The 26167-nt window shown below is 51.4% G+C and overlaps 2 protein-coding genes across 2 annotated transcripts in view; one reads left to right on the forward strand and one right to left on the reverse strand.

Moving 5' to 3' along the window:
* Positions 1-307: 307 nt before the first annotated feature.
* Positions 308-24068, reverse strand: Ss18l1 (SS18L1, nBAF chromatin remodeling complex subunit). Its single transcript, XM_005362755.2, has 11 exons — positions 23704-24068; positions 13980-14056; positions 13194-13278; positions 11586-11730; positions 10887-11084; positions 9292-9456; positions 8831-8932; positions 7884-7976; positions 7246-7365; positions 5758-5885; positions 308-3160 (listed from the first exon to the last, which is right to left on the reverse strand). The coding sequence occupies exons 1-11, from the start codon at positions 23770-23772 to the stop codon at positions 3134-3136; spliced, it is 1209 nt and encodes a 402-aa protein (XP_005362812.1). The 5' UTR covers positions 23773-24068; the 3' UTR covers positions 308-3133.
* Positions 24069-24136: 68 nt separating this feature from the next.
* Positions 24137-26167, forward strand: part of Psma7 (proteasome subunit alpha 7) — a 5924-nt gene continuing 3893 nt past the window's right edge. Inside the window, exon 1 of the mRNA XM_005362756.2 lies at positions 24137-24313. Within this exon, the coding sequence (XP_005362813.1) occupies positions 24218-24313 (96 nt within the window). The 5' untranslated portion in view covers positions 24137-24217. The remainder of the gene's footprint in view (positions 24314-26167) is intronic.

Here is a 26167-nt window from a genome sequence, read left to right on the forward strand (position 1 = left end):
CAGAAGGCGCGCCGCCGCCCCCAAGCCCGGGTCCCTCTGCGGGCGCTGACGGGCGGCTTCCGATCGAGTCTGCCCCTCCGCCACCCAGGAGGCCGAGGCAGAAGGATCGCCGTGAATTCCAGCCCAGGAAAAAAGCCAGGGTGGGGAGCACGCCTTTAATTCTAGCCTCTGGGTTTGAGGCCGGCCAGGGATGCACGGTTGAGTCTTGTCTCAAAACCAACCAAACGAAAAGGGGTCAAAACGAGAGAGGGTACTGCGCTCACAAATAACAAGGCGGATTTAACCTGCTCGATAAACAGAAATGAAGTAGTGGCTAAAAAATGTTTTAATGGAAACGTAAAGTCTTCCTCTTTTTACAATTGCGAATGGACGCTCGCTACTGAAGCCCACGTCTGAAAACCGGCACGACGGGAAAGGCAGACACTTCTTCCAGGTCCACTGCCTCTGCAGACATGGGCAGTCTCCCACTGTGCTGTGCTCTGCTTCTGGAGAGGCGTCCATCCTCCAACCATAGCCCCCAACGTGGGGCTTCTGCCAAGCACATCTGAAAACTTCAATCATCACTGGTCACGTTCACCACGTGTTGGACGGGTGCTGGGAAACAGGAGGAAGAATGAGCAGCGATTCCCAAATCTCCCACTTCATCTTTTCTGGCCTTCGGTAGGAGGAGTCATAAAAAAAAAACACTGCACAGTCAACCACACCTGCATGAATGGTTCATTTCCGCTAGGACTCCCCGAACATTTACGTTACAGAAGAAAAAGCTGTAATACAGTCAATGAAAAAGAACTGCTGGCATTACTGTTCCCCACAAAATTACATAAAAATGAACAAAACATTAAATAAACATTATTATTAATCATTAAATATATTAACACCAAAATCATGTATAAATTAGGAAATAAATGTACAAACTATTTCACAAAGTGCTTTTAAAAATATATACACAACATTCAAGAAATTCTTAATGTAAGACATTTCAGATTGAAGTTTTGGGGTGATACATTTTTTTTTAGGTGTCCTTTTCTTTCAAAAAGTATTAACACAGCACTTGCACACACACACACACACACTAATACAGCCATTTAACATACACACATACTAATACAGCACTTAACACACACATATACGCTCACACACACACACACAAACATACATGCACACACACACACACAGAAGGCATATTCCCAGATTGGCAAGGAATAAAAACCATTTTCACAGTTACTTAAAATGTTTCGACATTTTCAACGGGAAATTTTAGGCCCCAATTGAGCTTGGAGACGAGTTTTATAAAAATTGACAGAAAAGAAAAGGAGCAAAAGAGATGACTCCCTAAAATGAAGTTGCCAAATGCTTGCGTCACTTAGCAATCAAACTCGTTTCTGTAGAGTTAATACCGTCACACAGCCAGCCTTGCCTGTGTTAAGGGATTCCTACACCCTAAGCCCACGAGACACATCTGCCCACGCTTGTTGGTGTCAGCCCCACAGGAGAGGGAGAATGTTCTAGACTAGGACTGCAGCCAACAAAGTCCAGTCCTTCAGCCTTCATCTGTAAGTGAAAGTCCTTTCTCTGTACTTCCCAAGAAGGCTGTCAAGATTAATTCAAGTAAAACACACAAAAGTGCCTTGCAAATCCTCACCCACTGAGCTACCGGTAAGTTTTATGTTTTAAAAACTATCAACTGAACCACCAGGTGTGCATGCCTGTACACTCAGTAACTGGGAAGCGAAGCGGAGGCAGGAGGATCATAAACTCAAGATCAGCCTTAGCCACGCAGCAGTGAGTCTGTGGCCAGTCTGGGCTACGCTAAGACCTTGTCTAAAAATACAAATAAAACAAAAGCTTCATACTGGATAGGCCTGATGCACCAGGCCCTGGATGCGTGTGTGTGTGTGTGTGTGTGTGTGTGTGCGCACGCGCACATTTGTGTGTGTATTTGTATCTTCTTGGTTGTTCTTAGAAATACACCAGCACTTATCTTGAAGGTTTTTTCCCCTTTTCATAGTAACATGATTATTATCTAAATAAAGGCTGAGAGATGCCAATGCTACATTATATGTGGTATTTTCCTTTGACATTAACTTTCCAAAAAGGCTGTGTTTCGTGTTTTGCACAGAATTAAAATGAGACTGAACATCCTAGGGATGTAAAGAAAAAAAAGAAAAAGGAAAATCACTCAAATTTCACTATATAAAACGTGTACTTTTCATTTAAAAGACCGTTAATAAAGCTATTTAGACTTAAAGATACGGTGTGGATTTCAGATTTCCCTAATGCAAAGGACACTTGCTTGGCAATCTGAACTTGGAGGTCCTGAAGAAGTAATACAAACACTTGCCAACTGCTTGTAAAATTTAGCATTGGTACTTTCAATTCTCCTTAAGTTTAGGACTGGGCATACTCTTGAAATGACATTAAATAAACACACAGCTGGTAGACAGTGAGCCTTGCTCTTCAGAACACTGCCCTCCCTGGGTCAGGTCACCCTCACGCTGCCCTCATGGACACTGATCCCTCTTCACCATTTAAAGACATAGACTTTTTAGGATCACTAGGAGTGGAGAGACACAGGCAATGGGTAAGTTCTAGAAAGGATAGCTCTTCATCTTTCCACAGGAAGCACATTTTCTTTGTTACAATGACACACGAAACTAGCCCAAGACACAGGTGGTATCCCCAAGCCCTATCTAGGCACAGGAAGAGATGGCCACCCAGGGTTGTATATGTGTGTCAAGCTAAGGGCAGTCAGGTAAAGAAACACAATCCACTTTGCAACAATGGTGTGAGGAGCACACCGGGTCTGTTCACAGTCACATGGATCATGGTACCTTTTAGATATTGTCTCATCACTGGGCACACAACATGTGATGACAGTGTGACCCCCAGAGCTAGCTAAGAACATTGAGGAGGGGGTGAGGGACAAAAACAGGACAACCTCTCCATTGTGTCGATATACAATACTTCACACAGCACCAAATACGTCACACCATCACAGCCAGTCGTGCGTGCGCAGCATAATACCCAGCATGGCACTGGGCGCAGGGTAACCAACATGTCATGACTCATCAGAACTGCCACTGGCTTGTCCAGAACGTACTACCGTGAAGGGTCCAAAGACAACGCTCGTCCCTTATTGCTGGTAATTTCCATACTGGCCCTAAAAGAGAACAAGACAAAGATCACACCTCTTCAGTCTTGAGTGGCAGGGTGTACACCCAAACAACAGGAAGTTTCTTCCCACAGCCAGACCCTGGATCATAGGTGGGAAGTGACTTCAGAAGCAAGCAAGCTAACAGCCTGCACAAATCCACAAAGTGAGAGGTAGCCTTTCTCCAATCCAAAAGTATCATGGCTTGTTTTTTGTTTTTTGTTTTTTTTTTCTTGAGACAGGGTTTCTCTGTACACCTGCTGTCCTGAACTCTGGAGACCTGACCTGGCTGGCCTTGAATGCACAGAGATCCACCTGCCTCTGCCTTGGACACATGAGCCACCACCACGGCAGCCCTGCCAGAAGTATCATGTTTTAGCCTGACAGTCACTCCCCACCTTATTTCCCAGTTGGGACAATCATTTATTGACCTGATTTGTTTTTATCAGCTTTACTGAGAGGCAGGTGCTGGAGGACAACCCTTCTGTACGCTGGAAATATATTTTTCTCTCATTGATTGATAATAAAAGCTGCTTTGGCCTACAGCGAGGCAGGAAAGCCAAACTGAATACAGGGAGAAAGATGGGCAGAGTTTAGGGGTATACAAGACAGCCTGGTAAACGCCACGGTCACATGGCAGTACATAGATTAATGAAAATGGGCGTGGAGGTCCCAAAATGTGAGCCTATTCCACCTGGTCTGCAGGGCAGAGAGTTTGAGCCTATTCAAAGTTGTTAACAAGTATAGCTACACACCCTGACCTAGGGTGTGGTTACTTGGTGTTTTGGACATTAAGATGGCCTGTAGAGGTGTATCCTCTCCCCCTGATCAAAGGTCAGAGAATTTAAGCATACTTCTGCTCCTTCTTTTGAAATAGGAGGTTTGGCCTTAGGGTACCTGGTCTGGGGGTGGTTCACTGCCTAAATAATAGAATACTTTTCTCAAGAATTAATGGCTTGGTGTACTGGAGCAAGTAACTGTTCTGGTTGTTCACTGTATCATGTTAAAGCGGTCTTTTGCCTTCTTCTCCCTTTTGTATTGGGCTACAAAAGTGTGGGGGAAAAATCACAGGTAAATTCAGCACTCAGAACTTAATGTGCAAGAGGCACTGCGTGGCCCTCCCGATACTATCCTATGTCTCTGTGTTTCTTTCTTATCTCTGTTCCTCCTACCTAAGGTTTCTAATCCTCACGCCCCTACCCTGGAACCCCTATCCTGGAACATAAGAACCCGCCGTGGTTAGGAGCCTGGCAAAACTCACCCCAAAAAGGTGGCTCCCACAAATGGGTTAATTTAAATGTAAGAGCTAGTTAGTAATAAGTCTGAACTGCAGGCCAAACATCCTGTAATTAATATTAAGCCTCTGAGTGATTATTGTAAGTGGCTGCAGGACAGGGCAGGACAGAGAAGCCTCCGGTTAGAGGCAGGGCCTGTGAAGACAGCAATGTGCCCTCAGCGATGCACTGGGCTTAGAGGTAGGGCCTGGCTATGTGCCTTACCAGACATCATGCTGACCCTCTAGGAAAGGAGTCCCCCTGTGCCCTGGGCTCCTTCGAGTGACTGGTGGAATAGCAGGGCTGGTGCCAACACCAGCTTCACTCTTAGGAAATAGCTTAGAGTGAGCTGGTTAACAGGGTCAGTCAACGCACAATCTGAAGAGAGACCTGAGCTTGAATACAGCATGGCTGTAGGCTTGGAAGCTAACGGAATCCCGCGCCCAGGGGAGGACTCTACCGGAAGATGTTGTCCTTTGGGACACAGGCACTCAAGGCATCCCAGCTTCCTTTCTCCACAGAGCCCACAGTGAAGAGTCTGGCAGAAACAATCTGCCAGGTCTCTGGGGCCTGTACCCAGGTAGGTGAAGTAGACGGCACAGCAGGCCCTGAGTCACAGCAGGTGGCAGCTCTATATAGAGTGAGTCTAACCCAGTGCACTCAGGCCAGCCAGTTCTTCCTGCAGGGATATATGGTGTTGCATGGAGCTATTTCTTAATCCTCAAAACTGGGGAATCAAGTGGGGTAGTGGCTAGGGACACTAGAAAACATGAAATACACACAACTGCTGCCTGTACTTGCCTAGGCCCATCAGCCAACCGACTGGACTGGGACCTTGAGACCCACAGCTAAAACTTTTGTTTTCTGTATCCACCCAGACAGGGTTTCTCTGTGTAGCTGTGGCTGTCCTGGAACTCACAGAGATCCACTTGTCTCTGCCTCCTTGAGTGCCGGGATTAAAGGTGTGCACCACCACTGCCCAGCTCTACAGCTAAAAGTCTCACAGGCTGCATTAAAGTTCTGAAGTGAGGACACATTCCCCTGAGATGTCCTGCTGCGTCTCTAGGGGACAGTGACGTCATGACACTCAGCCTATAACTAAGTTAGCATGCCACTTGTTGGTCCACAAATTCTTGAGATATTCTCTTTTTTGGCTTCTGGGAAAGAAGTATCTGTGTCATCAAGATCACCCTAGCAACTCCAGCCCCACAGTGGTTGGGCACTGCCGCTGTCCTGGAAGCCAGCTGGCACCATCTGTCATTCCTCGGGACCTTGCCATGCCTCACTCGACACTTGGCAGACAGCACTTCCAGAAACATCCAGAAAGCTTGCCTGCTCATAGCCGTAAGGCCGCTGCTGCTGGGCGGAAGGTCCTGTCTGCGACGCTCTGTAGCTTCCATACTGTTGGCCTTGTCCTTGCTGGTAGCTTGAGTACTGTGAGGGGGCTCCCTGGGCAGGGCCTGTGAAGACAGTGGAGGTTGAGCAGCCAGCCATGACCGGTCGTCATGATTGTGAACACCCAGATACCAGGCACCTGTCCCTCGGTGGTCAGGCTGAGTGTCATCTCTGACAGTTCTGTGAGGACCTGGGACTGTGCCCATACACACGTGGGGCACTGAGGGTCTGTCCCTAGCACACTGGGCCTGCCACCTTAAATAAGTGGGTAAGGGGCTCCTCCAGAACCATCTGGGTTCAGTTAAGGTGGACATAGAAAAACACAACATTAAATGAAACAAGGGAAACTCGGAGGCCGAAAAGAAATGTCCGATCCTGTGAAAACTAAGCTGCAGGCTCAGGAAAGGATAAAGTACAGCACCTGCTTAGTTATCATCTGTGTGTGCATGTGTGATGCTGAGGACAGAAAGCGGATCATCACAGGTGGCAGTGCTCCACCATGGAACCACGGTCCAGCCCCTATGAACACTAGGCAGGCTTTCAATGCTACAGCTATGGCCTGTATGTAAGCTACTGCTCAATGCTGCTTTCCTTTCTCCTGCACACAACGTGCATCAAGCAGAAGCCAGAAGAGGGGAATCAGATCTCCCCGCCGGGACTGGAGTTTCAGTCAGCTGGGCACTACCGTTTGGGTGCTGAGAACCAAATACAGGTCCTCTGCAAGAGAAGTAAGTGTTCTTAACAGCCTAGCCAGCTCTCCAGGCCCCAATCCTGGCTTCTGAATTGAAACCACTGTACTGGGTAACTGATGACCTTAGATACGGGGGAGGCATGTGGTGATATTTTATTTGTGTTTTAATAAAAAAAAAAAAAAGCTTGCCTGAAGATCAGAGAAGCAGAGCAGCCAGCCAGTCGTTCTTACCTCTACCAAATCCTCAGACTGAATGGGGTATCCTGTCTCTACGAAACCTCAGACCGAATCCTGAACTCCTGTCTGCTCCCGGCTTATATTCCTCTCTTTGCCCAACCTTATCATTTCCTTCTCCATTTCTTCAGTGCTGGGATAAAAGGTGTGAGCCGCCACCACCTGGTTCTGTTTCTCTTTGAGACTGGATCAGTCTTGTGTGTCCCGGGTGGCCTTGAACTCACAGAGATCTGTCTGCCTCTGTCTCCTAAGTGCTGGGATTAAAAGTGTGTGCCACCAGCGCCTGGCCTCTTACGTGGATCGGTCGGTCTGCAGTCTGATCTTTAGGCAAGCTTTATTTGTTATAGCACAAATAAAATATCACCACAGAGGCAGAGTACTAGCTACATGGGAACTCTGTGCACAATCCCCCAACCTACCCAGAACCAGCATCTTTGCCGAAATAAGCTTACTAAGCATCTGCCTAGATGACAGCATTACGGTGTACGCAGTCCTCTTACCATAGCCCTGCTGCTGTCCGGGGTAGCTCTGTTGGTTGGGGTACTGCTGTTGGGAGTACGTTTGCTGCTGCGCTGAGCCCTGCTGGTACCCAGTCTGCTGCTGACTGTACTGAGAGTTTCCTGAAGGAAGAAGGGGGCACAGTCTCATCTCTGGGCACAGGACAAGCGAACAGTTACAAAACACTTGCACCGTGTCTCCAGAGGTAGCATGTTTCCACAACGGCTCAAATAGCATAGGACATTTTTGTCTTATTATGTTACAAAACACAAATGAAAAGCCAGACAATACGAAATGGGTGAGGTGGCTGCTAAGAGAGAGGCTAACAATCGTGCTGTGCGCTGAACTGTCCATCTTAATTGTCAGAACACCCTAGGAGACACACCCGAGTGTGCCTCTGAAGGTCCTTCTTGAAAAGCGTTAAGTGAACGTGGGTGGCACCATGTCATGGACTGGGGGCCCAGACTGGATAAAGAGGAAAAGTGAGCTGAGCACCAGCATTCGGGTTTTTTCCACTTGCGGATGCAGCTGCAATGTGACCAGCTGCCTCAGGCTCCTCCTACCGTGGACTGTTAGCACTGCTAGCTCTGGGAGTGTTTACACACTGGGCCACAGCATGGGTCCCCACCATGCTCCTTACCCCCCTCATAGTAGTGCTGTGTGGAATCCTCAAAGGAGCGGTCGTAGCTCTGCTCTGTGTAAGACGATTGCTGGTAGGCGTAGTCACCGTGGCCTGCAAGAGATAGGTGACTTACTGTCGCTGGAAATGTCTCCCTGCCTAGGCCTGCAGCAGAGTTCAGGCCAGGGGATGAGGATGAACTGGTTGAGCCTATCTCTCTAAGCCTCTTTGTTCTGTCTGTCTGTCTCTGTCTTTCTCAAATGCAGACTCACTGTGAGGCTGCTCCACATTGTGGAGAGAATCAAGCTTTCTTGACAGCACCAGCTGCTCTCTCCTGCATCTGTCCAACTCCTGGGGCTTCCTGGGTAGTGACGTTGTGACCATGAAAAGGTTTTTGGGACAAGCCGCCATCTGATACCAGGCATCACGGCTAGCTACAGACTTGTCTCAGCCACCTACCTGCTCCCCAACGCACCCTGCCTCATGCTATGGCTTACACCAGAGACCTCCATCGTTATCTCTCAAAATGTATATTTAGGATATTTACTGAGACAGAGTCCCCTGATGTAGCCCAGGCTGGCTTCAAATTCTTAATCCTCCTGCTTCCGTCATCCAATAGCTGGCGTTTACAGGCAAGGGCTACCATACCCAGTCCTTAGGGTCACTTTAAATGCCACGTCCACAAATCCACTTAAAGGGGACAACCTGCAGAAGTGAGGGCAGGAGGCCAGACGTTGGGACCCACCATGTTAAAGACACCTGTCAGTGATGGGTGGCTCTACCCAGCTCAGACTCCTACACCTTCTGGGAAAGGGAAGCAGAGAAAACCCAAGGACATGGACGGTGTCCTACATGGAAGGTTTTCTTGTGGGAGACCAGCCTCAGTCACGCCCCAGAGTGCTCAAGCTGAGGGGACATGAGGCTGGATCTGAACGGCGGATGAACTAGCTGTCAGGAGCATGCCTTACCGTCTGGGTAGTACTGCTGACTCATGGGCTCTGCAGCTCCCTGGCTGTGGCTGTACTGTTCGCTGTAGTACTCTTCCTGGCCTAGGTACTGCTGGGAAGAGCCTGTGGGGATGTGACCAGACTCTCAGGACATGGACAGTGGGCAAGACAGGCTCACACACCTGGTTCAGCAGCAAAGCCATGCTGAGTCAGCCTTGCCCATGGCAGAACACACCCAGGACCATTCAAACACCAATCCTCCCTCTCCTATTAACCCAGCTGCCCAAACACTCTGGAACCGGAACAACCACCATCTGTCCCTTCAGCCCAAGACACCTGCTCCCTGGGCTAGCAGATGCTCCCTAGGTCCCCACTGCACCTACAGGCCCAGGGTCCTTGCTCATGCCATGGACAGACATTATGGCCCACGTGGGGCAGACCACTGGCTCTTTACCGTGGGCTGGAGTAGGCCTCGGCCTTACCTTGCTGGGAGGGTCTGTAGGGCGCCATGGGCCGCTGTCCCATCATGCTGCTCCCTTGGCCACCCTGGCCCATCATGGCAATGGGCGCCTGGCCCTGGTAATGCTGGCTCCCGCCCTGTGCTGAGTTGTAGTGGGACGTGGCTGCCTGCTGGTGCATCATGGAGACTGTGTGACAGGACAGAGACCCCAAAATAAGCCTGAGCACGCGCTAGGGTGTATGTGGGGGAGTGGGGGCTGTGTCCCCTGCAGACCTGACTCTCTCCTAATGCTACCCATTTATCACTTCCCATGTAAGATGGCACCTCTGATTCCAAGTCAAACCTCTAACACTGTGAGCCGCATCCAAGCCCTGGCACAAGGTCGGGCCTCAGCTCTTAGTACTAATGTTTGGCTAACATAGGAAAGGTCACTGGGCAAGAAGAGGGTCCTCAGAGCTCCGGCTCCTAACCACAGAAACTACAGTCCTTCCTTCCTTGTCCCTAGGGCTTGTCTTGAAGCAGTCAGTGTCCTCTTGCCATTTCTTGAGCAGCAGCCATACAGCCACTGTGGACTGCACCCGCCTGTTTGCTGGCCTCTCTACACACTGCTCAGAACTCACTGGAACAGCACTGTCCAACAGAAACGGGACAAGAGCCATTTATTTTAAAGCCTGTAGTCAGTCAGGCCTGGTGGAGCAACCTGTCTCCCTAGCTACTCGGGGGAAGGAAGAAAGAACATTCCAAGTTCAAGACCAGCCATGGCAATTGCGTGAGGGGATGGAGCTCACTAGAGTCCTTGCCTTACATGCATGAGGCCCTGTGTTTAGTACTCAGCACTGGGAAAAGAAAAAGAAAAGCTTCTGGTATCACGCTGAGAAAACAAAATAAGTCAGGCAGTGGTGGCACACGTCTTTAGTCCCAGCACTTGGGAGGCAGAGGCAGGTGGATCTCTGTGAGTTCGAGCCCAGCCTGGTGTACAGAGCCAAGTTTCAGGACAGCCAGGACTACACAGAGAAACCTTACCTCAAAACAAAAAACCAAAACAAAAAAGGTAAAGCGATCTTCAATAAACATTATGACAATGTGTTTGCAAAACAAATCCACAGCGCTATGATCACAGAGAACACAGGAGACACTCCATCTTGTTTTGCAATGCTCCTCTGAAACCTGTCTGACGCCCAGGGAACATCTGGATAGGGATCCGCCCTTTCCCAGTTACTTCCTGATCTCACCATCAGCACCCACCATCAGGACAGCCCCCAATCCCGGGTCCCTGCTCTGCTGAAAGGCCCGGACCTCCAGCTTAGTATTTGTGACCCTTCATCTTTTATACTTTTGGCCTTTTCCCAGGGTTCCCTGAGTGGGGAACCCCCATACCTCACCCGAGACCAGTGTTTATCCAAGTCCCACAGCCAATGGGACTTGGAATTCAATTTCCTTGGAATTCCTAAGGCCTCTGAGAAACCACTCAGGGCGAGTCACCATGTATCCACTAACCTGGCCTCGTGGAAACGCCTAGGGAAGAACCCTAAGGGGAAGGCTGCCCCTTAGGGTCACACAGACAAGCTGCCTGAGTTTGCCAAGGTTTAGGAGCTGACCAGGGGTGTGGACCAGTACCTGGGTTCGACTGCATGTTAATGTTGGTCCGAGACACATAGTTGCTGATAGCACCTTGGCCTTGCATGGGGACACTCTGCGAGGTGGGTCCCGAGTGGCTGTAGCCAGGCCCAGTCCCATGGCCACTGCCTGACATGCTCATGGAGGTTGTGGGCAGTGTGCTCTGCGCTGTCTGCTGCATGGACACATGGTTTGGACCTGCCAGGAAGAGTAGGAGACAGAGTGTCAGGCATTGGAGGCCAGGTATCCACTTCAAGGTAAAGACATCCAAGTTCCTTTCAGACAGTTTTGAGCAGGAAGGTTAATCTCTGGTCAGTAACACCAAGAAAGGAAGTAATTTACACACAGACACATAGCATTGTGTCATGGTTACTGAGATCCCCCAGTTGTCATTAGTTCTTATGCTGTAGCAATAACAGCACCACCACCTCTTCATTCTAGGGGACCCATGCAGAAGCACATGTCTGTACGCTAAGTAGAGAGTCAAGTGGAACGGGGCACGTGAAGCCAGCTTCATGCCCTCTGCACATACACGCAGGTGTAGCAGAGTACCCGTGACCAGGACAGCGGGAGAGAGGTGGGCAATCACAGGCCAGGACAGTACTGTACCCAGCTCTGCTGGGTGTGGGCTGACCCTGCAGCCGGTCAGTCACCTACAGCTGGCTACCTTGGTGACAACGCTGCAGCAAACCTGCTCACCGTTACCGATCTGGCCCTGCATGAGGGAAGCAGGGGGCAGGCCTGTGCTGATGGCATCACTGAGACTGCCCTGGGGATGCAGGCCCTGGCTGGAACCGCTCTGGCTCAGTGCTCCGGGGCCCAGGTTCATGTTCTGTGTTGGTGGCTGTAGAGAACACAAAGGTAAGGACAGTTAACCCAGAGTGAGCACCAAGAGCCACTCCAGAGACATAGGAATTGCACAGCTACCTGCCAGCAGGGGTACTGGGCTAACACAGAGACCAAACATGACATTCAGAACATAAATCAGTTGGATAAGTGTCTCTCAATGTCCACAACTCATCAATGACCTGTACAACCTGGCTTCCTGCCTTTTATTCCGTGTCCCCTCCCCTCCCCTCTCATCCTCTATCCCCTCAGTTAAACGTAAGGTGTAAGGGAGACAGATCGTCCCCTAGATCAAACAGTGGCTCCCAAGGTTTGCATACATGTGCTATCTGTACCTAGCCAAGAAAGGGAGCCCCTAACCAGGCCTGGTGTTGAGAAGCCCTATACTCTCAGCTGAGAGGTGGAGGCAGGAGGATGACAAGTTCAAGGCTTGTGTACAGAGTGAGTTCAAGCTCAGGCTGGGCAAAATAGTTAGATCCTAAAACTAGCACTTATTTCTAAGAAATAAAAGGACAACTGAGGATATCACATGCACACAGCTCTAGGTTCAATCCCCCAGCACTGAAGACAAGAAGAGGTGTGTCTGGCAGGACCAGCTGCTATCTGCACAAGCACCCAATCGACATCACAGCTGACCGAGGGGTAGCACCATTCACAGTGCCTCCGTTTTCCCAGGGGGCAGTGCACCAGGGGTTGAACCATTCCTGGTAATGTGTCTACCCTGCACCTTGTAATCAGCCTTGGTCATCCTGGGGTGGCTCCTTCTCTTGGCCTTACTTGGGCACAGGTACATGATCCAACTTCACAGTAAAAATTTAATTTGGGGAAAATGCAGTTACAGAAAATTAAACAGACAATAAAATATTTATACTAACATCTGGAATGTGACTGCATAGGAGATTTTTTTCCTTTCAACTTCCTCTTATTTTTAAGACAGGGTTCATACTGTGTAGCTCTAGCTAGCCTGATTGGTATTCGATCTATGGCCCAGTTTGGTTTCAAACTGACGGCAATCCTACTACCTCAGCCTCCCAAGTGCTAGGATTTAAAGGCGTGCATCGCTGAGGAAGATTTGTTTGGCTTTTGTTTTTTAAAGTCCAGGTAATGCACTCACAGACACTGGAAGTGCTCACACCATTTGTAGCTCTGATACAATAAATGAGGCCCTGTATTCAAGCCTCAGCTCCACAAAACAGAAAATAAACAGAAGGGTTCGCAGCAAAGGCACAAAGCCCCCTCCTGTCGGTCATGACACAGCTGACATTCCTTGGGTGGGTTCTGGGGTCACTTCCCTACGCTAAGCAGTCCAAGTCCCAATTCTACCTGTCTGGCCATTATAACCTCACCCACGTGATGGGGTTTTTCCCAGAATCCCTCCTTTCTGCTGCCCAATAGCACTGGGTTGCTGCTGGTCACCTGCCTACTAAGGTGACACACTCAGAAACTGGCTGCAGCACCTACCGCGGGAAGCAGTGACTGCATATTCTGGTTGGAGTCTGCTATGGTGGCCAGGTAGACCAGGTTCCGGTGCAGGATCTGCTGGTACCTATGGGAGACACAGACAGGTAAAGCAGGACAAACTGCCATGCCCAAGATAGAAGCACAGTCTACCCAAGTCAGCCTTGACCTCACACTGGCCCCTAGGACACTCTGGAAATAGAATGTTGCAGCTCTCCACAGTCTAGAGTAGGGAAAGCAGGGAACAGGTCCCGTCAAGAACCAAGCAGGTACCTGTTCCGTGAGTGAACCTCGGGAGACCCCGAGATGTATGCCAAGTGAAAAGAGGCAGTAGGTCAATGGAAAAGGAGGAGAGGCCTAAACATGACAGATGACGACCAGGGAACAGAGCCCTGCTACAGAGTCAGACGCCAGGCTAACTCCATAGCAGTCGAAACAGGAAGGGGCCGGGGACTGAGGACCCTCACCCACACATCACAGCAGGCAAGGTCTCAGGTCTCTCAGACAAGCTGCACCAGGTGGGCACCAGGTGGGCACCAGGGCCTCGCACACTCGATACCTCGTGAAGGCGAGAGAGACGTCTGAGGTACTTTGCCCACACAGAGGCACAAATGGTCTCCTGGTTGGGTCTACTCTACTGGCCCATGGATGGAAACTGTGGAAACCCCAAGCCCTAAATGGCAAGGGTTCCCACCTCACCTGCGTTCCCAGAGCCAATCTAACCTCGCTCTGCTCTGCACCATCACATGGAGAAGGCGGGCTGGGTCCTGGGCCTGCATGGTTACTTACTGGGTGCACTCGGCCGTCTTGCCCTTGCTCTGGTAGTCCAGGATGCACTGGATCAGATGGTGATTCTCATCCAGCATCTGGAGGGGAGAGAAGCAGGGCACATGCCAGTTACACAGCAGCTGGTTCACATCTGGACAACAGGATCCTTGGGGAGAGTGCTGGGGACACTCACTCCAGGTCCCAGGCCCCTACCTAGAGAGTGCCACAGATCCTCAAATCACGACTTCACAAGAGGGTAGAGGCAGCTTACATCTCTGCTGGCTACGTTCAGTCTAGGTCAGTGAGGGAAGGCAATGAGACATCACGGCCAGCAGAAGGCACTACAGATACGTATGACCAGGCTACGCACGGAGGGGAGGGAATCATGGGGCTACTAATGGACAGCCTCATTCCTTTGGATCTCTTCCGACCCTGAGCACAACACGAAAAGAAGCGGGACAGAAGACCCAGGCTGCACTCTGCGGAGATCAGCACTGTTTCCAGACTCTCTTACACATAATAAAGGGTCCAGATTTGAAAACAATCTCATGGGGTGATAGGTGAGCAGTCAAACGTGAACAGGTCAGGGGATGGAACACGGGCTCCCAGAACTGTTCCTAGGCCAGAGTCGGTTCCCAGCAGCAGGAAGCTGGTCTTCACTCCACCAGGAAGGGTCCACCCTCAGCACTTAGCACCACAGGGAACTAACTGGTCAGACGGGCAGACCCTAGACCACACCTGACAGGTGGCCATGTTGGAAGGCATTGGGCTGAGCTCCCAAGGTGTCCTGGAGGCACTGACGGGTCTGTAGGAGAATCCAGCACTCATGCCAAACCCCGTAATGTGAGGGTCAGACTGGCACAGATCCCAGGGATGGTGCACATGGCTGGCATGTGCTGGAACTGGTGGTTGGCAGCACTGAGGGCGACGACAGGGACACCGGGCATGAAAATGCCCGGGGGTGAAGGGAATGTGCCTAGCATGGGCAGGTATGGTATACAAGAGCCTTCTACTATTTTACAGTCACTTGGGGGCAGTACTTTAAATCACTGAGAAAGGCAGAGGGAGAGGTGGCAGGGGACAGAGGAAGTGTGGCAAGTCAGTGGGCACAGGATAACCGGAAGGTAGTGTTGATTCCCTTTCTACCTGAAGTGACCACCAGTCTCCCTGGGGGAAGAAGCCTGGCACACCTGCTACCTCCTGTGCCTGAGCTCAACAGCTCACAACAGGCAGGTCCTTCCTTCACCAAGACATGCACTTGGCCTGTTCCTTTAGGCTGCCCGTTGCCCCGCCCTCTACTTTGTAGCTGGGTCCATGAACTACTTCCTGAGGCTAGCTGCCCAGTTCCACCTCCTCAGCCTGTACAACCTTAGGGGTGGTCTCTCCTGCTCTGCTCCTTCATAGGTTAAAACACCTCTCTGTGACAACAGATCCTGGACTCAGTGGCCACCAGGGGGCGCTGCTGCAAGAAGCTGCTGCTGGTCAGGTAAACCTGATCTAAAACTCAGGGTTGGACTTTCTCCAGGTTACCTAAAGAACAAACCTCTGATACATGCCCCCATACACAAGGCTCCCAGCATGCTCTTCTTCAAGAAAGGGCTCTCTCCAACGACACAAAATAACTCCCCCCAGCATGCCTAGGATGTCAGCCACAAGGCAGACAGTGCTACATTACACAGTACCTAGCATTTTATAGGCACGAGGAAATACTGAATTGTTACCATGTTCTAAAATTTTTAATTATGTGCATATGTGTTTGCTTGTGCACTGTATGTGCAGACACATACGCAGGTACCCACAGAAGCCAGAAGGGAAAGGTCAGATCCCCTATGAGTTACAGGTGGCTGTGAGCTGCCCAATGAAGTGCTAGGAACTGAACTTGGAACCTCTGCAAGGGCAGTGCATACTCTTTTGTTTTTCCGAGACAGGGTGGAACTCACTCTGTAGAACAGGCTGGCTTCAAACTCACAGAGATCCGCCTGTTTTTGTCTCCCAAGAGCTGGGGTTAAAGGCACAGCCACTACCACCCGGCTCAGTGCATGCTCTTAATTGCTGAGCTAAATCCCCACCTCATGCCTTCTTAAAATAGCAAATGGTATGCTGGTTCACTTAGTTTAAAAACATTCACAGGAAGTGGGGCATGGTGGCACACGCCTTTAATCCCAGCACTCAGGAGGCAGAGGCAGGTGGATCTCTGCGAACTCAAAGCCAGCCTGGTCTACAGAGGCACTTCTAGGACAGCCAGGGCTATTATACAGAGAAACCTATCTTGAAAATCCAAAACCAAACATTCACAGGAAAGACAGGACGCATGCAGAGAGCTCCAGACCCTCACGGATCTGCCTGCAGGAGACAAGCCCAGTATAAAATCCCAGGACAGTAAGAATGGGACATGAGCTGGCGGGTGTGGATCTTAGGGAGAAAAGCAAACAGACGAGAAAGAACTGAACCGCTGTCCCCAAGGCAGTGGATCTCAGCCAACTGTATGTAGAGCCACCCTGGGGAAGTCCCAAGAGGCTCAAGACAGCAGGGATGGGAGAAAGGAACTCCTGGCGTCTCTATGGAAAGGGGGAAGGCAGAGAGCACCCCACAGGGAGGACTACAGAGCCTCTGACCCTGTCCCCAGTCTCAGCAGGGCTAACCTACGATGGCCAGCATCAGCCTACGGAGGAAGGCTGTCATGTGAGGGGCAAACATGAACACCAAAGGCCGGGATGCAGGCCAGGGGTAGAGCATTTGCCTAATGTTGCAGAACTTCAGTCTGGTCCAGTCAATGGCCGGAACTTAGAGCAACCAAGATTACAAAGGGGAAAAAAAAAAAAACAAAAAACTATATTCAAGGGGCTGGAGAGATGGCTCAGAGGTTGAGAGCACTGACTGCTCTTCCAAAGGTCCTGAGTTCAATTCCCAGCAACCACATGGTGGCTCACATCCATCTGTAATGGGATCTGGCGCCCTCTTCTGGCCTGCAGGCATACATGGAGGCTGAACACTGTGTACATAATAAAAAAAACTATATTCAAATCACAACAATAAAATCAAGTCACTATATAAATGCAAGACAACAGGGCTATTTAAAATGAACACAGGAAGCCTGTTGTGGTGGCACACCTAAGCTCCCAGCACTTGGGAGACAGAGACAGGTGAATCTCTGGGAGTTCGAGGCCAGCCTGGTCTATGCTGCGAGTTCCAGGACAGCTAAGGCTACAAATAGATCCCTGTCTCAAAAAAACAAAATAAAACGGGATGGAGAGATGGCTCAGTGGTTAAGAGCACTGGCTGGTCTTCCAGAGGACCTGAGTTCAATTCCCAGCAGTCAAAGGGCAGCTCACAACCTTCTGTAACAGTATCTGAAGCCCTTTTCTGGCATGCAGGTATAAATGCAGACAGAGCACTCACATATAAACAAATCTTTTTTTATTAATTTTACATTTTTATTCATTTTTACATACCAACCACAGTATCCCCATAAGTAAATACATCTTAAAAAAAAAAAAAAAGCCGGGTGGTGTTAGCTCACATCTTTAATCCCAGCACTCAGGAGGCAGAGACAGGCATATCTCAAAAACCCAAACCTAAATATAACACAAACAAACAATAAAATTAACCCAGGGGCTGGGGAGATGACTCAGAGGATGAACTCACAACCTGACTCCCACAGGTTGTTCTCAGCCTCCATTCCTCTGCCATGGCAGCCATGCGGACACACTGAATAAATCAATAAACAAATGTAGGTGAAGGCCAAGCTGGCCTAGTGAGTTCTCGGCTACACAGTGAGACCTTGTCAAAACTCAAAACAAACCAATGGGGTCGGAGAGACGGTGCAGAGGTTAAGAGGGTCCACTGGTCTTGCAGAGACCTAAGCTCCTAGCACCCCATCAGGAAGCTCACAACCTCCAGACTGAGGTGAGAAGACCCACCCACTATGAGAGGCACCGTTTCATGGCCTGAGGCCCTGAATAAAAAGGAGACTAAAATCTGAACACAAATGGTCACCTCATCTCCCTGCTTCCACTGAGGTTAAAACCTTCCATCCTCTTAAGACACAGGATGTGAACAGGGAGGTGAACAGGGAAGAATGGAAGGTGTCCATTCTTCAGGACAGAAAGTAAAGCAAATAAATACCTTTTGGGAAGTCCCTAAAACTGACCAGAATTTCCAGGCCTCTGCTATCCAAGAGTATAAAAGCAGTAAGGACGGCCGAGAAGACTCTCAGAGGAGCCTACCCCTGTAGAGAGGCTCAGACCGACGGAGCCACCTTGAAAGGCTCGTGTCAATCTGTTGGCCTGCCTGCAGCCTGTGCAGTGTGCTCCAGGTTTCCAGCTCCTGCTCACTGTTGAGAATGCTGGGGAGGCCTTTGGTGATGCAGCTGTCTTTGGGTCATTTCTACTTCCACAAGTAACCCCAATAAAACTCAAATGGGCACCGACAGGACGTCTGTTAGGGGCCCCCTTTCTGGGGCGAGCAGATGTGTCACACAGCACCCTCTGCTCCCAGGCTATGGAAGCGCTATGAGCAGCTGCCTGGAGCTTCTGCCACCATGGCTGAACCCTCCAAGTGTGAGCAGAAATTGCTTCCTATCAGGCAAGGAGAGAGGGATCCACGATCTGAGGACATTTCTAGAAGGCTGATGACTAACCTTGCTGCAGACCTACAGCTAGGGAGAAGCCAATGAGCCACCTCGGAACACTCACCCCATTGTGGACGGTGTGAATTAGCTGTGTGAGCCTTTCAAAGCACGTGCAGGCAGGACACGCAGGAGGTACAGCCTTGCAGTCTCACAACCACGTTTAACACTTATGTCCACTTTGTAATGACTACACCCACGGTAACGCTCGTGATAAACTATTTCTACCTTCCTGAGCAACATACATGTCGGTTCCGGTCTGGTACATCTTTGGATGCTTAGAAAATTTAGTTAGCATAGCTCAGCCTGGCCAAAGCATCCTGCCTCCATGAGAATCTCCGCGCAGAAGAAAGATACACAGATGGCAGATGACGTTAAAAACCCAGCACGCTCGGATGAACTTGAACTGGGTGCCAGAAACCGCCTCTTTACAAGAGTCTGCACTGCCCAGTTTTGTAGCAGGATTTCTTTAGGGCCACCAACCAGCTTCCAAATAAAGACACAGAAACTTCTTATTAATTATGAATGCTCAGTCTTAGTTTAGGCTCATCTCTTGCTAGCTTTACAACTTATTTTAGCCTGTTTCTCTTCATCCACATTTTGCCTCAGGGCTTTTTAGATTTCCTTCATTTGTACGACTTACTCCAAGTCTGTCAGGCTGGCGCTTGCCTCGCTGGTCTCGTCCTCTTCTCCCTTCTCTCCACAAGTCTAGGTTCCTCCTCCTGTTATCTCTGCCCACCAGCCCCGCCTATCCCTCCACTGCTGAGCTATTGGTTGTTCTGCTTTGTAGCAGATCAATCAAGTGCCTTCCGCAGGCAAGGTAAAAAGGCAACATATCTTTACATAATTAAATAAATACAACATAAACAAATGGAACATGTCTTTTCTTTCTTTGCTTTTCAAAGACAGGGTTTTCCTGTGTAACAGTTCTAGCTGTCCTGGAACTAGCTCTTGTAGCCCAGGCTGGCCTCGAACTCAGAGATCTGCCTGCCTCTGCCTCCCGAGTGCCACCAGTGCCCGGCTACATCTTTTTTCACAGTTAAAGTAATATTCTGCAACAGTTTTCTACCGTTTCCGACAGAGCTCTTGCCAAAGGACACTGAAGTGATTTGACCCATTCTCCACTGCTCAAGCGCCTTTACCTCAACGCCGTCTTCACTCTGAGAGCAAGAAACCGAGGCCCAGAAAGCACACACGAACTAGAACTGACGAAAGAGAACTCGAGCCTAAGAAGCCCGAGCAGCCCTGCTTTGCTCCCCTGCAGCCGCAGCCCAAAGGATCCTAAATACACATGCTTAAAACCGGGCACAATCTGAGACGTAGCCGAATGGGTCATGTCCACAGCCTGCTCTATACAGCATCCCATATCTCCTTCACCGCCCACACCTTCAGGCCTTCAATTCCTCCTTCACACACCACACACTAGGCTCATAGGCTTCAAGACATCATCGGTTCCATGCCGTCTGCTAGTGGTCATACCTGGCGCTTACTGTACCTGCTGGATACAATGTGTTCATCACCTGCACCTTGGGGACTTTCCTGGCTAGAAACAAGCCAAGCTAAGGCTGGACACTCATAAAAAAGATTAAGTCTCTGTGTGTGTTGGGAACTGCGTGGCGGGCCCCCACAAAAAGTGAAAGCGTAAAAGCAGTCAACATTTTGGTGCTTCAACAAGGGGCTAGAACAAAAGAAAATCCAGCAACACACGCCTAGGGTAGAGAGTCATGTACCAAACAGTACAGGTATTTGCTTCCCAGGCTGACAAAGGAGGGGGGTGTAAGGAGGTGGGGGGCGCTGAATCCTGCTCTAAGTGCCTCTCCCCTCTACTGGGGAACAGATGGAAAGGCAAGCAGCCTTTGGGCACAGATGCCTTCCCTGGAATGTCCAGCAGGAGTGCTCTCAGCCAGGCTTCCCAAAGAACCGTCCCTGCTTCTCCCCATCCTTGGAAATGCAGGGCTCGAGCTGAGAATCACACAGGGTGGCCCCTTGACTGTCAGGAGGCAAAGAAACCAAAGGACTGCTCCCACCCCAAGGTGGACGCCAGTCGGAGTAATGAGGGGTATCATTCTCTCCCCATTCCAGGGATGGGAAGAGAGACTCTGTGCTCCCCTAGGGAAGACTCTCGCTCAAGAACAGTTACCCACGAGCCATCATTCCGCTACTGCAATGGCAGACACACCTCCACATGCCATTCAACACTGTGGGGATAGCTCTAAGTTTCCAAGTGGCCAAGTAATCCAACTGCTGTACAAGCCTAGAGACCTGAGTGTTCAGTCTCCGGAACCCATGTAAAAAGAAGGAGGAACTGATTGCATAAAGTTGTCCTCTGACCACTACATGTACACTGTGACACATGAACCTGTGCAAATTAACAACAACAAAGCCAATACAATCAGCAACAGATATGTAACTTTTATTGTGCAACTGCTCTGTGAAACAGCAGGGGGCGTTCAGCTGTCCCTCTAATAGGCATGCAGCCATGGGAATCACTGTCCTGTACCAGGCTAATTGCATCAGCTGCACAATGCCGGTCACAGGTATATGATGGCCTTTAGTGGAGAGGAAGGTTGGGCCACTGGCGTCTGTGAAGGCAGGAGCCAGCTGCAGCTTCATGTCAGGATGCCAGGCATACCTGTCCAGGCTGTCTTCGGCAAAGCACACTTCTGACTACATCTCTCAGGTGCCAATGCTCTGTCACCACAAGGTCACCTGCTCCAGGTCAGGCCAGCCCTCCAGGCCTCCACTCTGGGTGCCCATTCCCTGCTCCATGAGAGCCACATCTAGGATTACTCTTGCTTGTTCAAATTTCCTGATCTCACGAAACATCTATACTTGGAAGGTGGGCTATTTTAAGTGGGCCAAATTAATGTTACCATTATTCTCATAAGAGGGAGAATAACAGACAAGAAGGTGCAGGAAGAGGAAAACAGAGACCTCGCTTCAGACAAGGACACCAAAGGCTTTAGCAGCCACCAGAAGCTGAGGAGGAAAGGGGCAGCTGCCTCCCTCAGGACTGTAGGAAGGCAGGTGGACAGCCACTCCTTCACACCTTGACAAGTGAATTACAGCCTGTTATCTAGGGAAACTTAGGCAGAACCGTGTGTAAATTCTGCAGGGCGTACTAGCTGCACCCAAGTCCTAGGCAAAACTAGGGCCCAGCAAGGAATACCTCAGTCACATTCTAACTCACAAACAATACCTCAGAGTACTACAGTGTCCTTGTGACTGTCAAGAAAAGATTAGGAGGATACATTCGTGTGGGACCTTGAAGGTGGAGGGAGTCCTGTCACTCCGAGAACAAGCTGTTTCTTCCCTAGCTTCCACCAGCCTCTCAGGAAACCCTGGCTCTCCCCAGGGATCTCAACGTGGACAGGCTAGCACACACTGACTGTGCATGGAGGTCAGGCATTTGTGAACGCCAGACAAGAGTTCTCCCACTAAGCTATATCCCTCGCTCTTGGCTTTGATACAGAGTCTTGCTAGCTAGCTTGGGCTACCCTTGAACTTGTCACGTAGCTCAGGCTGTCCTAAACGCTCCATCTTCCAGTCTTTGCTTCAGAAGGTGATCAGTGGTACATCATCAAGCGAGGTGGAAGTACCCATGCGAAGTACATATGACGCATTCTCCTTAAGCCTTCCTACGTCCTCAGTAAAGGATGCAGAGAGACAGCAAGGGATGGTTGGCCCTACCAGGTCAAGCACCTTGACAGGATAAAGTGAAGACGGGATAAAGTGAAGATCCGCTTCTAAAGCTGTACAGGGTGTTTCTGCCCTAGACTAAGGTCAGTAAATTTCCCCTCTCTGCAATCTGATGTTTGCGGTGGTGCTCCAACACACTTTAGCCTAGAGAACCCGAGGAGGTTTGACGAGCAGGTGTGACTACAAAATCATGGGTAAATGCTGAAGCTGACGGACGGTCTCTCTCAAGCTCCAATAGGCAGAGTGCCGGGATACTGTCGGGACTTCCAATGTAGTGGCCATCAACCAGGGCTCCCAACCCATGGCCACAGGGGACGGCAGCTGCCACGGAAGGAGTTCAATAGTTCCCACTTAGCCTCTCCAGTTTCCTTCACCAAGTCACATTGCTACTTTAAAAGTGATAAAAATCTACAAAACTGGGCTTAGTACCGGAACGCCATGGCACCCCAGGGTTTTCACAGCCAATGAAAAACCCACACTTGAAAACCTGCTCAAGGCTGGCTAGGACCTGCCAATTTCCAATCATTATATTCCTAAGGAGCAGGCCAGCAAGGGGGCTCTGGGAAACAGGTGACAAGCTCAGGAAATCCCAAGACCCTAGGTAGGGTCATGAGGGACTAAAAAAACTGGCTCAAGGGAATTCAGAATTCTTCTGTAGAAGGAACCCGAGTTGAGAAAAGCCAGAGCGTTCAGAACGGAAAGACAAGCAGTAAAAAGCTCAAGTGCCCAAGGCAAAACTTAAAAGCTTTTGTTAAAGAAGTCCCCAAACCCGTGCAAGCGCCTTCTCTGTTAAAACAGTAGCCCGAACTAAAGGATGTGCCCGAGGCTGTAGGACGAACCTCCGTTGTCTGAAGTCTGCGCGCAGGCGGCTGGGCTCGCGGTTGCTCAGTGACCCGAGCGGGGGCGGGGCTGCGCTGGCCGCAGGTCCACCGCGTGCAGCGAGCTCGGGACTTTGCTGCGGGCCGTGGGGATGACACGCACATTCTGGATGCATCCCTTTGTGCCGGGCACCGCAGCACCTCACGACAGCGGCCAGCTCGCCGCAGCGGCACGCCTCCAGGCTGCCCGCGCCCCCTTCTCCACTCGCCAAGCTGCGCGCAAAAGCGCGCGACCGTCGCCACCAAGGCTGTCAGCAGAGCGCGACGAGCCCCCGCCCCGGCTGGAGGAGCTGCGGGCCCCGGCGTCCCGCACTGCTGCGTCCGCTGCCAGGGGCGCTAAGGACGCCGCGCGACGCGCTCCGGGGGTCTTCACTCCCTGCGGCCGCTGGGCCTCCGCTGCCAGCGCCTCCGGCAAAGTTGGCGCAGGCTCTCGTGGGGGCGCGCGGGGCCGCCGTCAGGGCTCCGGTACCCGGGCTGTGCCTCGGCTTTGTTCGCGCCCCGTGCCCACCCTTTCACTCCGCACCCCCGCGGCCCTGCCCACCTTCTGGATGGTCTGTTGTGTAACCTCCCCTTTGCCTCTCGGCCGCGCCGACGCGAAGGCCACGGACATGGTGGCGGCGCGGACTCAGTCCTTGATCATTGGGGTTTATTCTCCGGCTGCGCCCCGCGGCCCGAGGTGCCCATTCTCCGCAGAGCGGGGGCGGGGGCGCGGGGGGTGCCGTGCCGTGGGCTCGCCCGCCTGCCTGCCGCCAATGCGCGCCCGGGCCTCCCGCGTCCCCGCGCCTTAAGCCACGGCCTTCCGGGACCGGACCCCGCACGGAGTCTCCCGGTGCCCGGCCCGCGCTCTGCGTCCAGCCTGCCGCCGCCGCGCCGCCCCCTGTGCTGGGCTTCGGTGGTTCCGCCCGCCCCGCCCCGCCCCGCCCCTCCCCGTCGCGGCGCACGTCCCCCTGACGCCGGACGCTGCGGACGCCGGCAGCGTGGCCCGGGCGGGCGGGGCGCAGGCGGTGAGTGTGCGCTTTTGAGCGGCGGCGGCCCGAGCTCGCGCGTCCGCCGGGATGAGCTACGACCGCGCCATCACCGTCTTCTCGCCCGACGGCCACCTCTTCCAAGTGGAATACGCGCAGGAGGCGGTCAAGAAGGGCTCCACCGCGGTGAGCCGGCCCGGGCGAGGCCTGCGCGCGGCAGGGCGCACGGGGAAGCAGGGCACGCAGCCCTGGGCGCGGGGGCCGGGGGTTCTGCTTGCGGCGGGTGGCCCGGGAGGTGACGGGAGCTGAATGGTGGCCACCTAGGAAGGGAGCCGGCCGCGGGGCCTGCGCCGCGCTCCCTGGAGAGCCGGGGGCTGCAGCTGCCAGGCTTCCCCGCTGCAGTGCGTCTGGGCGAGCGCATCCCCGCCACTGGGCCGGGGCCATCTTGTTGCTATTGGCGCTGCTCGGGCCGCGGAGGCCGCAGGTGCGCGCGGGCGTGGGAGGCTGGCCGTGAGTCGGCACCCGCAGGGACTTGGGATCTCCCAAGTTAGGCCCAGATGGGCGTTGTGAACAAAGGGCGGCTCGTCGTCCCTGCGACGGTGACAGGCTGCTTCCGGGTTTGTCTGCTCCACCGACGCTGTGTTCTGGTTCCGGTGGACCTTTCTCCCCGCGCCCCAGTTTTTGTTCCTTAGCACCATTTGCCCTCCCCCGCCCCCGACACATGCAAGCATCAACCGTGAGTCGGTTTTGTTTTTTGTTTTACCCGAGTCACCGGGTCTTTGGGGAAACACACGTGGTTCTGAGTCTTGCAGCGCCTATATTTTTCAAGTATTTAAACTTTGAAACTTAAGCCTCAAATCTTTCGGTGACCTAACCCATCTAAAAAACTATAGTGTGAGCAGGTTTGGAGGGGTAGGCCTGTAATCCTGGCATTTAGAGGTTGAGGCTCGAAAATCTTTTAAAAGTTCAAGACCAGCCTGGGCCTATAAGTGAGAGAACCTCTTACACCGTCTCTTCCTCTCTCTGTGTCTGTATGCTTTTTTTTAAATAACTTATTTTTACTTTATGTACATTGGCGTTTCGCCTGCATGTATTTCTCTGTGAGGGTGTCAGATTCACTAGAACTGGCGTTGCAGATATTTGTGCGCTGCCATGTGGGTGCTGGGAATTGAACCCTGGTCCTCTGGAAGAGCATCCAGTGCTTTTAACCGCTGAGCCATCTCTCCAGTCCTAGTGGGGAAAACAACCAGTGAGACAGCCGGCCAGGTTGTCGTGTCTGTCCCGTGTCTGTCCGTGTCCCCCCCCCCCCGTGTCTCCCCCTCGTCCACACACCCCCCCTTCGTGGGGTAGTTTGATCAGTCTGTGACACTCCAAACTGTCAATAAAGTTTACCTTGAATTTGGGGGCAGAGCCCCTGACTAGCAGAAGGGAATTAGCCATAGAGAAACCAGCAATTTTGATAGACCTACAGGAAGGAAAGGGCAGGGCTAGAGTTTGAGCTGCTTTTTGGTTCTCGGCTCTTGAGGTGTCTTGTCTCCAGACAAAAACCAAAGGTCAGCTAGTTGCTACTCAGCCTCTCTGAGCTGGCAGGCTTTCACCCCAGTCTTTGATTCTCTGGTCTGATTGATAAATAGAACGATAGAGAATTAATTTAAACCTACACATGGCAGCCGCCGCCGAAGCCCAGTCTGGAGGGGCTGACCGGGCACATAATGCAGGCAGTGGGGCCGCGGACAGTAATTAAAATATCAGATTCCTGTGCAGTCACTAAGCCAACAGAGAAACAGCATTTGGTGCCCCACAAATGCAGCAGTACTTTCCCATCAGGACCCCTAACCTACAATAATGACATGGAGACTTAATTATGAAAGCTTGGCCTTAGCTTAGGCTTGTTCCCAGCTAGGTCTTATAACTTAACTCATTTTTTTAAAAAAAATCTATATTCTGCCATATGACTTGGTTACTTCCTAGTACTGTACAAAAATCACATGTGCCTAGATTCCTGCTCCCAGTCTCTCTCTCTCTCTCTCTCTCTCTCTC

This window comes from Microtus ochrogaster, linkage group LG8 (genome assembly GCF_000317375.1).
Source record: "Microtus ochrogaster isolate Prairie Vole_2 linkage group LG8, MicOch1.0, whole genome shotgun sequence".
Classification (NCBI taxonomy): domain Eukaryota; kingdom Metazoa; phylum Chordata; class Mammalia; order Rodentia; family Cricetidae; genus Microtus; species Microtus ochrogaster.